The sequence below is a fragment of the Hyperolius riggenbachi genome, chromosome 1 (genome assembly GCF_040937935.1).
Source record: "Hyperolius riggenbachi isolate aHypRig1 chromosome 1, aHypRig1.pri, whole genome shotgun sequence".
NCBI lineage: Eukaryota > Metazoa > Chordata > Amphibia > Anura > Hyperoliidae > Hyperolius > Hyperolius riggenbachi.
In genome coordinates this window covers 294,207,468-294,223,033 of record NC_090646.1, presented here as the reverse complement: position 1 = coordinate 294,223,033, position 15,566 = coordinate 294,207,468, and the positions used below count along the sequence as shown (strand labels likewise).

Below are 15,566 nucleotides of genomic sequence, written 5' to 3'. Positions count from 1 at the left end.
TGCTGCTGAAAATTATATATATATATATATATATATATAAAAATATATATATATATATATATATATATATATATATATATATATATATATATATATATATATATATATATATATATATATATATATATATATATATATATATATATATATATATATATATATATATATATATATATATATATATATATATATATATATATATATATATAAAAATATATATAAAAATATATATATATAAAAAATAAAAAAAAAAATATATATATATATATATATATATATATATATATATCCATATATCCATATATATCCATTTCCTTTAAATTATCCCTTCCTCCTGAGATCCAGTCAGTGCGATCGCCTCTCATGGGCATCAGCCTATGAGAGGGATCGCTTTGCCAGCCACTCCTGAGGACAGCTCAGTGACAGAGCTGTCCCCTGCACAACCCTGCACTAGATCGCAGCGCTGCACATGTAATTTTGGCCCTTTTTTTCATAGCCTGATGACTCCGATTGCGGCTGGCAGGCTGTTTAAAGGACAACTGAAGCGAGAGGCATATGGAGGCTGCCTCTCTACCTCCACGCTTGTGCTTCAGCTGTATGTCTCTTGCAGATCTGCTTAAAGAGAACCCGAGGTGGGTTTGAAGAATGTTATCTGCATACAGAGGCTGGATCTGCCTATACAGCCCAGTCTCTGTTGCTATCCCAAACCCCCCTAAGGTCCCCCTGCACTCTGCAATCCCTCATAAATCACAGCCACGCTGCTGACAAACAGCTTGTCAGAGCTGGCTGTGTTTATCTCTATATTGTCAGTCTGCTGCTCTCCCCGCCTCCTGCAAACCTTCCCTCCCCGCTGATTGGAGGGAAGGGACGTGGGCAGGGACCGGAGCTGTGCAGGAGGCAGGGGAGCAGCTGAGACTGACACTACAGATGTAAACACAGCCGCACAGCACGGCTGTGATTTATGAGGGATTGCAGAGTGCAGGGGGACCTTAGTGGGGTTTGGGATAGCAACAGAGGCTGGGCTGTATAGGCAGATCCAGCCTCTGTACGCAGATACCATTCTTTAAACACACCTTGGGTTCTCTTTAAAGGATACCCGAACTGAAATGTGACATAATGAGATACAGTGTATGTACAGTGCCTAGCACACAAATAACTATGCTGTGTTCCTTTTTTTCTTTCTCTGTCTGAAAGAGTTAAATATCAGATATGTAAGTGGCTGACTCAGTCCTGACTCAGACAGGAAGTGACTACAAGGTGACCCTCACTGATAAGAAATTCCAACTATAAAAACACTTTCCTAGCAGAAAATGGCTTCTGAGAGCGAGAAAGAGACAAAAAAGGGGAATTTCTTATCAGTGATGGTCACACTGTAGTCACTTCCTGTCTGAGTTAGGACTGAGTCAGCCACTTACATATCTGATATTTAACTTTTTCAGATAGAGAAAGAAAAAAAAAGGAACACAGCATAGTTATTTGTGTGCTAGGCACTGTACATACACATGTCTATCTCATTATGTCACATTTCAGTTCGGGTATCCTTTAAACCCATTGAGAAAGGATCTAATCCGAAACGCCAACGTCTGGGGTAATATTCAGGGCCGTGGAGTCGGTCCAAAAATCCACCGACTCAGACGCCTCAGTTTAGGATTCCGCCGACGACTCCTCCTCTAATTTGCATATTGCAATTTTGTTGATTAACAGTATGTAACGTGAAATTCGTCTCTTAACTGCCAACGCTTAGGAATTTTACAAGACGACTGAAATGAGAAGGATATGTAGACTACTATATTTAATCCCTTTAGACTAAAACTAGTCCTTGGTAAGCGTACTTGTAAAAAGGTACAAACCGGAACAAAGAACATCTATCAGGCCCTAGGCAATGTAACTGTGGGCACATGTAAGAATGATGTGCAGGTACTCTGCAGGGGAATGAGGAGATTCTTCCTCTATTACACATTCTTCATGCACAATCTGAACAAGGTTTATGGGTGACAGACAACACCTCTGTGTTCAATGTGCACAGCATTCTCAGTGGATTCCCTGCAGCTCTGTGGGGAGTGCATATGTAGAGTATAGTACTACTGTGTAAAAGTAAACCTGAGACAGATGAAATTAAAGTTTTATACATACCTGGGTCTTCCTCCAGCCCCCTTCAGGCTAATCAGTCCCTTGCTGTCCTCCTCCGCCACCTAGATCTTCTGCTATGAGTCCAGGTACTTGAGCCAGTCTGGTGTAGTGCGCATGCACACACTCCGCCACCGGGAGCGTACTACACCTGCGGAGCACTATTGCGCAGGTGCAGAATGCTCCTTGCTGTGGAAGCGGCACTTAGCCAGACTGCTCTGACTGGCTGAATTACCGGGACTCATAGCAGAAGATCCAGGTGGTGGAGGAGGACAGCGAGGGATTGATTAGCCTGAAGGGGGCTGGAGGAAGCCCCAGGTATGTATAAAACTTTAATTTCATCTGTCTCAGGTTTACTTTTACACAGTAGTACTATACTCTACATATGCACTCCCCACAGAGCTGCAGGGAATCCACTGAGAATGCTGTGCACATTGAACACAGAGGCGTTGTCTGTCACCCATAAACCTTGTTCAGATTGTGCATGAAGAATGTGTAATAGAGGAAGAATCTGCTTATTCTCCTGCAGAGTACCTGCACATCACTCTTACATATACCCAGTTACATTGCCTAGAGCCTGATAGAGGTTCTTTGTTCCGGCCTGTACCTTTTACAAGTAGGCTTACCAAGGACTAGTTTTAGTCTATGATTAAAGGGAATAAATATGGCAGTCTCCATATCCTTGCCAAAATCGAAGAGGAATACCTCCATGCAGGTCGCATAAAACCCATGGCCTACTTCCGCTTCATTGTTGATATCTTAATCATGTGGTCCGCAAGTGAGCGTGGATCGGGGAGGGAGGCACTAGGGCTGGGCAACCGCACTTGCGTCGGTGCGGACTGCGCAGCCGCGGACACCTCCGGCGGACATATTTGAGGAGGCAGGAGAGCCCGACCCGGGCTGTGGGGTCGGTGTCCGGCCGGGGGCAGGATAAGCTGCGGGGACCCGGCGGAACTGCATGGAGGGCACGGATGTCGTCCTCCGTGCCTTCAAACTTCATACAGGTACAGACCTTTTTTTACTCATTTGGGCTCGTAAGTCCTTTAAGAACTCTATAATTTACAGTCAAGCTATAAAGTACAACCGGATTTGTTCTGACAGGATGGACAGAGAAAAGCACCTGGATCGCCTTAAAGGGAAGGTCCAAGCAAAACAAAAAAATGAGTTTCACTTACCTGGGGCTTCTACCAGCCCCATGCAGCCATCCTGTGCCCTCAGTCACTCACTGCTGCTCCAGTCCCCCGCTGGCAGCTTTCCGACCTCGGAGGTCGGTGGGCCGCATTGCGTACGTTTTTACGTATTCCCACTAGTGCAGGAACATCAACACATACATTTTTACGCATTACTGGTTCAATGCGTAAAAATTTACGCATTGAACCAGTAACACGTAAAATGTATGTGTTAATGTACTTGCACTAGCGGGAATGCGTAAAAATGTACGCAATGCGGCCCGCCGAGGTCGGCAAGCTGCCAGCGGGGGGCTGGAGCAGCAGTGAGGGACTACGAGGACACAAGATGGCTGCACAGGGCTGGTAGAAGCCCCAGGTAAGTGAAACTCATTTTTTTATTTTGCTTGAGCCTTCCTTTTAAAGGGATACTGTAGGGGGGGGGGGGCGGGCGAAAATGAGTTGAACTTACCCGGGGCTTCTAATGATCCCCCGCAGACATCCTGTGCCAGCGCAGCTGGTCACCCATGCTCCAGCCCCGCCTCCAGTTCACTTCTGGAATTTCAGACTGAAATTCACTCCCGCTGATGTCACCAGGAATGTACTGCGCATGCCCAGTATGGTCTGTGTCTGAGCAGTACGCTCCTGGTGACATCAGAGGGAGCGAGGACACGGCAACGCAGGCGCAGTGGTTTTCAGACTTTAAAGTCTGAAATTACAGAAGTGAACCGGAGGTGGGGCCGGAGCATCGGTGAGTGGCTGCATGGGCACAGGATGTCTGCGGGGGACCATTAGAAGCCCCGGCTAAGTTCAACTCATTTTCCCCCGACCCCCCTACAGTATCCCTTTAAGAACACTTTCATTAAACAAGGTTACAGTCCTCCTATGGCTGAGGCCCAAATCAGGATAGCCAGCATCATCCCCAGGACTGAACTCCTGAAATATAAGCAAAAGCAGAAAGGAGGACTGTGTTCCTTTGGTTGTCACCTACAACCCACACCTGGAAATCTTAAGGAGGATTGCTAAGGTACTTCATTCCATTTTACACAAGGATCACAGACTGAGAAAGATATTCACTATACCTCCCCTCTTGACATATCGGCAACCACACAATCTAAAACAGATGATTATCAGGAGTTCTTTGAATAGGCCTCAACAAAACATCACCCTGCCGACAAAAAAAAAAAAAAAAAAAAAAAAAGTGGGACCTGCAGACACATTTACTCCACTGACAGGGTAACGATACCAGGTTCACAACAGGAGTACAGAGTACAAGGCACATTTTCCTGCGGTTCCACCAATCTGGTATATCTGATCATGTGTGCTAAATGCCCCAATGTTATGTACCTGGGAGAAACTGGACAAACTCTGCGCAAACGTATAAATGGACACAGGCACACTATTAACGATACCGATTTGAACTCCCAGTTGCTACACTCTTTCGGTCCAACGGACACAGCATGTATGATCTTTGTGTCACTGCCCTGAAGGGTGGCTTCAAAAACGTCAAATGATCGATTAATAGCAGAAACAAAATTTATTAATAAATTGGTTCAAAGCAGGGCTGTGGAGTCGGTCCAAAAATCCACCGACTCCGACTCCTCAGTTTAGGATTCCACCGACTCCGACTCCTCTAATTTGCATATTACAATTTTGTTGACTAAAAGTATGTAACATGAAATTCGTCTCTTAACTGCCAACGCTTAGGAATTTTACAAGACAACTGAAGTGAGAAGGATATGTAGACTACTATATTTATTCCCTTTAGACCAAAACTAGTCCTTGGTAAGAGTACTTGTAAAAAAGGTACAGACCGGAACAAAGAACATCTATCAGGCCCTAGGCAATGTACCGTATTTTTCAGACTATAAGACGCTCCGGACCATAAGACGCACCTAGGTTTAGAGGACAAAAAACAGGGAAAAAAGAATATATACTAAACCAGGTGCATCCATGGTCCAGGGGAGTCTTATAAAGCTTCTCCCAGTTACAGCAATGGCTGTGTATACATACTATATATGCTGCCTGGACATTGTGGAAGCTGCTGCAATTAGGAGGATAACAAGGATTGACAATTATTGCAGCAAAATGGGTGGCAGAGTCTGTCAAGAAATGGTTAGGGCCCTGTAAGTGGTAGTGGCTGGATAGTGTACTGGTTAAGGGTTCCGCCTTTGACATGGGAGACCAGGGTTCGAATCCTGGCTAGGTCAAGTACCTATTCAGTAAGGAGTTCAAGGCAAGACTCCCTAACACTGCAGGGTGGCCTCCTGAGCGCGTCCCAGTGGCTGCAGCTCTTGAGCGCTTTGAGTCCGACAGGAGAAAAGCGCTATACAAATGTTCGGATTATTATTATTATTATTATTATTAAGTGGAATGCTGCAGCATTACATAAGCTGTCACTAAACCAGGCAACACATCCAACCACCAGAACACAGTGTAGATGTTCAGCACCTCATAATAGGTGTATATATAAGGAGATGGCTTGGAAGTGTGTGCAATCTGTATTGTAGTGCCTGTGCAGGACATGAAAAGGTATATTTGCATGTGAGATTTTTAATGCAAAGACTTGTTAGAGCACATTGAAATGAGGTGCTCTTTATATGGTACACATGAGTTATACTACTGTTTTCTGCCTACAGTGCAATTTTATGTCTAGTTCAGTTATTTCTTCCTACCATGCTTTATTCAGTGGGTGCTGTGGTCCTGTGTTATTTCTCCTAACAATGTTTATTCCATGTGTGCTGTGGTCATCCTCACTTAAACCTTCAGAGCCAGGCAAACGGCAAGTGAGTAATCTGACTCCTGCACAGCAGGACATCGTCTCTCTCTGCTGTCTGCTGCCCAGCGCTGCAATCCTACTCTTTCCCCGTGTCTCTCAGCCCCAGTCTTCCTTGTGTGCTGACTGTGGTCACCATCTTCAATTAAAGCTTTAGACCCAGGCAAACGGCATGTGAGTAATCTGATTCCTGCACAGCTGACCATCGTGTGTCTCTCTCTCTCTCTGCAGTTCAGCGCTGCGATCCTGAACTTTCTCTGTCTCTCTCAGCCTCATCTATCTTCCTGCCTGTGAGCTCACATGACAGGCAGGAAGTAAAAGGCTGAGAGACACCGAGAAAGTTCAGGATCGCAGCGCTGAACTGCAGAGAGAGAGAGACACACGATGTTCAGCTGTGCAGGAATCAGATTACTCACATGCTGTTTGCCTCGGTCTATAAAGCTTTAAGTGAGGATGGTGACCACAGTCAGCACACAAGGAATAAACAAAGGTAGGGATAAATAACACCGGACCGCAGCACAGCAGATTAAAGCGCTCCCACTGCTCTGATTGTTTACGGATGGTCTAGAGGGCAGGAAGACGGCTCCTTCTTTGGACCAATCACTGCACTGACTCAGTAGCAGTGACGTATTAGATCACTGACATCTGATAGGTCACTGGTACTGAATAAGGGCAGTGATTGGCCCAGTGAAGGAGCTGTGGTCCCGCCCTCAAGACTATCGGCTGCACATAGAGCAGTGGGGGATGTTTTTTCCTTGTTTCCTCATGTTGTGCGTTCTGTTAACATGCAGGGCAGCAGGCGGCAGTGATATTTGGCTGCAGTATATATAGTATATATTGGTGGGGGACACCTTCGGACTATAAGACGCATTGACTTTTTCCCCCCACTTCTGGGGGGAAAAAAGTGCGTCTTATAGTCCGGAAAATACGGTAACTGTGGGTACATGTAAGAATTATGTGCAGGTACTCTGCAGGGGAATGAGGAGATTCTTCCTCTATTACACATTCTTCATGCACAATCTGAACAAGGTTTATGGGTGACAGGCAACACCTCTGTGTTCAATGTGCACAGCATTCTCAGTGGATTCCCTGCAGCTCTGTGGGGAGTGCATATGTATAGTACTACTGTGTAACAAAGTAAACCTGAGACAGATGAAATTAAAGTTTTATACATACATGGGGCTTCCTCCAGCCCCCTTCAGTCTAATCAGTCCCTCGCTGTCCTCCTCTGCCACCTGGATCTTCTGCTATGAGTCCAGGTACTTGAGCCAGTCGGGCATAGTGCGCATGCACACACTCCGCCGCCAGGAGCGTACTACACCTGCGCAGCACTATTGCGCAGGTGCAGAATGTTCCTGGTTGTGGGAGCGGCATGCGGCCGGACAGCGCTGACTGGCTGAATTACCAGGACTCATAGCAGAAGATCCGGGTGGTGGACAGCGAGGGACTGATTAGCCTGAAGGGGGGTGGAAGAAGCCCCAGGTATGTATAAAACTTTACTTTTCATCCGTCTCAGGTACCCTTTAATTTGTAATCACCAAACCAAATTTTAACAACATATCAAATTATTTGATTTCATCAGCAAAGGAAGTGCATACATTTGCATAAATCAGCATCAGTGCAGAATTATTTCCATCTCGTTGACCATCTCTATTATTGACACAGCTACACATCAGGCTTTATTCTTACAGCATAGATGTTATTTAGTATATATAAGAGATTCCTGTGTACACATCATATATACAGTCACAATCAGATATGTATATCTGACCTTAAAAATACGGGGACTGCTTTATTGAAGCAGCACAAGTAACTAATTTTGATTGGTTTATTTAATTTTTGTGGACTAAGCACAGCTATTACTGTATATATACACATTTTTTTTAATGACTATTATCTGAGAAATAGAACATTTTCTGAGTAAACAATGGTCCACCGGCCTCAGAATGTGATTCAAATTATTTCGGGGAGTCCCACTAGGGTGAGAGGTCCATCACACCTCTCAAATACAGTCCCACAAGTACAACACGTTCCATGTAGGACTCAACCCTCCAAGGATGTGATATCCAATATTAAATTTTTATTCCATTATTGCGGATATAAAAAGTATACAAAAATAGCACGACGTTTCGGGCAGTGGCCCTTTCTCAAGCGCTTGAGAAAGGGCCACTGCCCGAAACGTCGTGCTATTTTTGTATACTTTTTATATCCGCAATAATGGAATAAAAATTTAATATTGGATATCACATCCTTGGAGGGTTGAGTCCTACATGGAACGTGTTGTACTTGTTAAATAGAACATTTTATCATATTTTCTATTTTAATTACAGTTACAAATTCAGTAGGAGTCGGAGCATTTTTTCCCCGACTCCGACTCCAGGCACCCAAAATTGCCCGACTGCACGACTCCGACTCCACAACCCTGGTTCAAAGCTGTGGACAAGGGCTTGAATAAGGACAAAAACTTTTTATATTGGTGTGAGGCTGACGATATTTAAACTCACTCAGCCTATATAGCTGAACTTGTGAACTCAGAATTTATGATACCTCTGTGTCAGTTCAACTCCCAGGTCTGTGAGCATGGAGTAAACAAGGATCCTTAGCCAACAACCTCCAACCCCATTAAGATGTTCTGTTTTACATAGGGCATCTCAATGACATGTATTTATGCTTCAAAAGCGCTTTGAGTCTGACAGGAGAAAGGCGCTATACAAATACTGCCATTATTATTATTAAAAAAAAAAATCTGTTTTCCCTTTTGATGTTGCATGTATAAAGCTGTCTGTACCATCAGCCTGCAAATTAACAGGATGTAAACCCGACGAAGGCTGCAATGCCGAAAGCTTGTTTATTCTTATTCATTTGTAGTTAGCCAATAAATGGTATCATGCTGATTTAAAACTTCTTTCTTGTCACTTCAGTTGTCTTTTAAAATTCCTAAGCGTTGGCAGTTAAGAGACGAATTTCATGGTACATACTTTCAATCAACAAGATTGTAATATGCAAATTAGAGGAGTCGGAGGAATCCTAAACTGAGGAGTCGGTGGATTTTTGTACCGATTCCATAGTTCTGGTAAACAGGATACGTGTTCTCAAAATACAAATCGGACTAATTGAGTCTGCAAAGTTCAAAGTGGGTCAGGAAAGCCTTGGAATTTGCATGTCACAGTTAGCCTAGATGTGACAGGGGGCTCGGCAGACGGTGATGTCACACTTTGGGGAAAATTGCATTAGTTGTGGGGCTGAACATCAATTGCCCCGGGCAACAAACCGGCCTATAAGCGCCACAAAATCATCTCTTGGAGGTAGCGCATAGCTAGAGATGATCCTGATCGAATCAGAAATTTGTGTCTTCCTACGACCAAGTTAAACCTCGTACTGGTAACGTTTACTCCAGTTTTTATTTTTATGCAAACTGTCTTGTGTATCTTTGTTTCCTGTGTATCTTTGTAATTTTTACTTTGTTTTTGTAAATTTTTTTTGTATGTATTCATGTTTGCACTATTCCTCTTTTTAGAATATTAAATATTTAATAAGCCTGACTTCTGATGTACTAACCGCTCATAGCCTAGAAAGAGACTGCAGTGTAATTTGCGTTACAAGTTCAGTGCCTGATTGTGCCTTGCTACTGTACGATTGTATGGTGTGTAGGGTTGCCGCGATTTACCGGTATTACGGTATACCACGGTTTTACGAAGCACGGTAATCACTTTTGGGAAATACCGGTTTTTGCTGTATTTCCGCATCTCGCCACTGCTCCGGCATTGTCCTGCTCTGTGTCTCCCTTTGTAACGAAGGCAAGCTCCCAAAGCTAGTTTCTGATTGCGGGAGGCTTGCCGACATGAGTGCAGGAGCTGGGTGGTGATGCGCGTCCTGTAATGACGCGGCCACGGCTGGAGCGCACACGGAGATCTATTTCCCCGGCAATGTATCTGCTTGTGGTTTCTTTTTATTGTGGACTGTACCACAAAGGCAGAGGGGGAGTCACCAGGTCATTCCTGCTAAATAAATACGGCAAATGAGAAAAGGCTACAGCCCGTTCTCCCTTCTGCTAGATGCACGCAGCCCCCTGCCTCCCCCGACTGCAGAGCTGACATAAACACTGATACAGATCAGTGTTCAAAGGAATGTCCAGCTCTCCTCCCCCATGAAAATGAGTATGCCGCCCGCCCGGGAGAAGGAGTGAGAGACGCAATGCACTTGAGGAGCTGAAGCTTATGACACCAGATAAGCAGTGTTGCTGTGTGAGAGGTGCTGTGTTTGTATGAATGCAGCTAGTGTGTATATGTATGGCATGTGTGTGTGATGTCTGCCGGATGGATGGATGTCTGCCTGCCGGATTGGTGTGTGTGTGTTTTGTGTGATGTCTGCCTGATGTACGTTCGTTTGTGTGAGGTCACGTGTCCTCATGCCCACCGCTCCCCCCTGTTCTACTCTGTCCCCCTACTTTTTAAAGAAATCGTCCGCAGTGGCTTAGCACAGGACTTCACCTAATTCATATCCGCTCCACCCATTTGCATTTCATTTTTCAGCTCTGGTATCATTTAAAGGAAACCAGAGACGCAGCATAGTGAAAGTTTTATATACATACCTGGGGCTTCCTCCAGCCCCATCATGCGCACAGATCCCTCCCACGCCGCCATCCTCAGCCTTTTCTATTGCTGGTATTGAGTCCAGTAACTTCGGCCAGTCGCGGCCCATTTTACGCATGCGCAGTGCGCTCCCTCCATCTCTTGCAGAAAATAGTACTACGCCTGCGTAGTATTATTCTCCGCTGTAGAGAACGCACTGCACATGCTCAGACTGGCCACGACTGGCTCAAGTTACCGGACTCAATACCAGCGATAGAAAAAGCTGAGGATGGCGGCGTGGGAGGGATCTGTGCGCATGATGGGGCTGGAGGAAGCCGCAGGTATATATATAAAACTTTCACTATGCTTCATCTCTGGTACACTTTAAGGTGTATAGTAAAGTGTACCACCAGCATTTTTAAAGTGGACCTGAACTCAAAACGCCCTCCTCTGCTCAAAGATATGCAACAGCAATTTCTTTCTTTGTTACAGCTGATACAAATCCTAAAATAAATCTGCACAGTTTCTACTTCCTGATTCATGGAAGCAGACATATTAACCTACTGTGCTTTCAAATGGCCTTATTATCTGCCCTCTCTGCCATAGGCAGTCATGTGACACGGGAGAATGAGATTTACTTTTGGTATTTTTTTTTTTTACATTTAGAAGAGTAAATATTTCAAGCATGACAGGAGGACCCTAACCATTAATGGTTTAATAAAGAAGAGTTTGTTCAACGTTGACCTTTTCTCATTTTTATAAGGGTAATTGTAATGAGAATAATTGCGCAATACCGTATACCGTAATACCGTCATACCGTGGTATTTTTTTTGACAGTTATCATACCGTGAATTTTCATACCGTTGCAACCCTAATGGTGTGTGTGGCGTTCTCGTATTCTGGCCTAAAGCACAAAGCTGACCCAAATACGTGAGTGCTGGGCTGAGTGCAGACCACTCAACAGCAGAGTGGGAATTGCTTAAAGCAGGGGTCCCCAAACATTTTGGGTCAAGGGCTGGGTCGACGAACTTCAGACTGCTGGGGGGCCGGAGTATACATAAAATGATGTAGAAGTCTTTGCGGGCCAGACAGTGAAACATACCCAGGTGACAACCTGCAGTCCAATTGATGTGTAATTTGATTGGAAACCAGCAAATTACTGCTTTCTGTCTGCCATGTGGATGGGTGCTATTTTATATGCGGACCACCAATATTTAAAGATGTAGCTGACCGCATCTATAAGTAAAAATGTGTGTGTGGGGGCCAGTAAAATAGCCTCAGGGGGCTACATTCGTCCCGCGGGCCTTAGTTTGAGGACCACTGGCTTAAAGGGAAGGTTCAAGCAAAATAAAAAAATGAGTTTCACTTACCCGGGGCTTCTACCAGCCCCATGCAGCCATCATGTGCCCTCGTAGTCACCCACTGCTGCTCCAGTCCCCCGCGGGCAGCTTGCCGACCTCGGAGGTCGGCGGGCCACATTGCGTACATTTTTTACACATTCCCACTAGTGCAGGAACATTTAACAACCAGCTGGCCATTTGTGGTTTTGCATGGACGAGCGGCCTTTCCATGCCACTTCACGGAGGGTGTCTCCGTGAACAATGTGCGAGCCGCCGATTGCAGCTCGCACGCATAATGTAAACACGCGGGGAAGAAATCCCCGCTGTTTACATCAATACGGCGCTGCTGCCTCTGATTGGCTGGGGATCGCCGGCATCTGATAGGCAGAAGCCTATCCCATCAGGCGCAGGACAGATATCCGTCCTGCGCCGCTCAGAGGGGAAGACAGAGGGAGGTAAGGGGAGGGAGCGCGCAATATCGCTGCGGAGGGGGGCTTTAAGGAGCCCCCCCCCGGCCACACGGAGCGGCGATCAGACCCCCCCCAGCAGGTCATCCCCCTAGTGGGGAAAAAGGGGGGGGGGGGGGGAGTCTGATCGCCCTGCTGTATTCATGATCTGTGCTGTGGGCTGGAGAGCCCACGCAGCACAGATACTGCAAAGTGAGCCCGGTCCTTAAGTGGTTAACACATACATTTTTTACGCATTACTGGTTCAATGCATAAAAATGTACGCATTGAACCAGTAATGTGTAAAAATGTATGTGTTAATGTTCCTGCACTAGCGGGAATGCGTAAAAATGTACGCAATGCGGCCCGCCGACCTCCGAGGTCGGCAAGCTGCCAGCGGGGGACTGAAGCAGCAGTGAGTGACTACGAGGGCACAGGATGGCTGCATGGGGCTGGTAGAAGCTCCAGGTAAGTGAAACTTTTATTTTGCTAGAACCTTCCCTTTAAAAGGAGTCGTCAGGCAAAAAATAAATAAATAAAATTTCACTTACCTGGGGCTTCTACCAGCCCCATGCAGCCATCCTGTACCCTCGTAGTTACTCACTGCTGCTCTGGTCCCCCTCCGTCAGCTCGTTCAGTTTTTGCCGACCCCGGGGTCGGCGGGCCGCATTGCGTACATTTTCACGCATTCCCGCTGGTGCAGGAACATTAACGCATACATTTTTATGCGTTAGAGGTTCAACGCGAAAAATTTTACACGTTGAACCATTAATGCGTAAAAATGTATGCGTTAATGGTTCTGCCCCAGCGGGAATGCGTAAAAATGTACGCAATGCGGCCCGCCGACCTCGAGGACGGCAAAAACTAAACGAGCTGACGGAGCGGGACCAGAGCAGCAGTGAGTGACTACGAAGGCACAGGATAGCTGCATGGGGCTGGTAGAAGCCCTAGGTAAGTGAAACTTTATTTTTTGCCTGATGACTCCTTTAAGTGTCTAGCAAGCAGCTAGTGGTGGCAGTGAGAAGTGTTTTGAGGGGTGACAGCCTTGTGTTAGCTTGAATAAGGCTGCTTCCCCTCGCGATCTGGTCAAACCCACAGTCGGGAACCGTATTTGCAGGCGTGCCGTGGAGTCGGTTCCTGACAAGTACCTCATATCATTGCTGTCAATGAAGGCACCCTCCTCCCCACCCACGAGCACCCTCACTCTCCTCCCTACCCACAGGCAGGGTATATTTGCTATATTTTTCTAAATTTAAAGGCGCATTGCGGTTTTAATTTGGAAAAAAAAAATCATATGAAATGTATGCGTAACTAGGGTGTGCCAGGGGGTGTGGCCTAAGTGTCCCACTTTCTAATTTCAAAATATTGGGAGGTATGCTTCTATACAAGATCAGAAAAACAACTGGACATCAGATCGAACCTGTCGGAAATTAATTTGACAGGTTAATCTGGTGGGATATTGCATCTGTACCCATGCACAAAACTCAAGTAAGCTGCTCTCAAATTCATGGGTGCAATCCGAAAAATGGATCGATGTTACTGAATCAGTCGTCCAAAGAATCGTATTAAATAAACTACAACTAAATATAAGAAAAACTAGCAAAGCCAACCGGGTTCCTCCAGTTATATTCGCACCAATATGCACAACCATCAGCACCAAGGAACTCTAACACTAGAGACATAAAGCAACGAGATATCAGATAGCCACATGTGTAAAAATCAGCATTAAAAAAAAATAAAATAAAGAGAATGACTTGAGAAATGACACAGCGGGAAATCGATCAGGTGCGAAATGAAATCCCATTGTTTGTGGCCGTGGACGGTGCAGGACGCCAGCAGCCACAACGACATGTCCCGATAAGATAGTTTGAAAAGCAGACGCCGTAAACCCCTCCCAATGATGCCAGACGGAGGCCGAACCCATCTACACACAGACCATGTAAATCCCAGCGCGGAGCGACCCTCCCCCGAGCCCCGGCTACTGAATGAATGAGCTGCCTGCCTGGCCTGCACATGATGCGAGCTCCGGCGGCCGGGGAACGTGATGTGCCACAAGCAGCAATGCACGCAGCGCTCCCTCCTCCCCGCACACCCGCTGCACAGGGCATTACCTCCCGAGTAGAGACCTCCTCCTTCTCAGAGATCTTCACCATGAGCCGGTCATTCTCTAGCTCCAGTGAGCGGACGCGGTCTATGTAGACAGCCAGGCGGTCATTGAGATGCCGGAGCTCTTCTTTCTCCTGCAGGCGGCTGATGCGAGTGGGGGACAGCGGGGTAGCGGCTCCCCGAGCCGGGGACTGGCCTATCGGGGGTGCCTGGCGAGTTGGGGTAGACGTAGCCATATTCGTACACTGGGGTTCCCGCCAACCAACTGTACCACTCACACAAAGCCTCGCAGCTCCTTATTCTTCAGGCAACGGTCACTTTTTCATTCAATGGCGGGAGTGATTCCTGCCATCCAATCCCAGCCAATAGACGCTCGTGACGTCACGGCCATGCGTTACTCCGGGGCGGCCATAGCTATTGGGGTCAACTCTATCGTTCCCTTGCTGAAGTTGCTAGGGAATCTGGGCGAGTGGTTTTACTCCAGTAGACTCTAGAGGCTGTACCCTATATAAAGATGGCGCCTTTAGCGCATGTGGGCAGTGTGCAAAAACTAGACGTACCGTATTATTTGACTGGGTTTGCGTGCGGCCATTTTAAAACTTATCAGTGAAGTCGCTTATTAAAATATTTATTCTACGAGATATGGCGTACAGAGCACATTTTACGTTTGCTTATTACGCTGGTGTATTTTGCGTGAAGGTCACAAGAGCGCAAACGTGCTGGCTACAGTGGCTAGCGATGTCTGTATAGATAGGGCAACTGCACCTGCTCCCCATGCGGGTGTATGCTGTGTGTAGTCTGCCAGCCCCCGAAACATACCGGTATTCCTGCACTTGCAGCAAATAGTTAATGCCTCCCTGCTGCTCATCGCTATTTATTGCTTTTATTTATGCACTGGTTGCACTTAAAGTGTCAGGCTTGGTTGCTGCAACTAATGTTTTTTTTTATTTTTGCTGGTATTTGTATTGTAAAAGCTGTGATAGTTGCAACTTGCAGGTGCATAATTCCCAACGTTTTGAGATAACTAAAAGTGA

General features: G+C 46.0%; 1 protein-coding gene across 1 annotated transcript in view; it reads right to left on the bottom strand.

Moving 5' to 3' along the window:
* The window catches only part of LMNB2 (lamin B2), an 83,628-nt gene extending 68,616 nt beyond the window's left edge, over positions 1–15,012 (bottom strand). Inside the window, exon 1 of the mRNA XM_068233735.1 lies at positions 14,538–15,012. Within this exon, the coding sequence (XP_068089836.1) occupies positions 14,538–14,768 (231 nt within the window). The 5' untranslated portion in view covers positions 14,769–15,012. The remainder of the gene's footprint in view (positions 1–14,537) is intronic.
* Between the last annotated feature and the right edge of the window lie 554 nt (positions 15,013–15,566).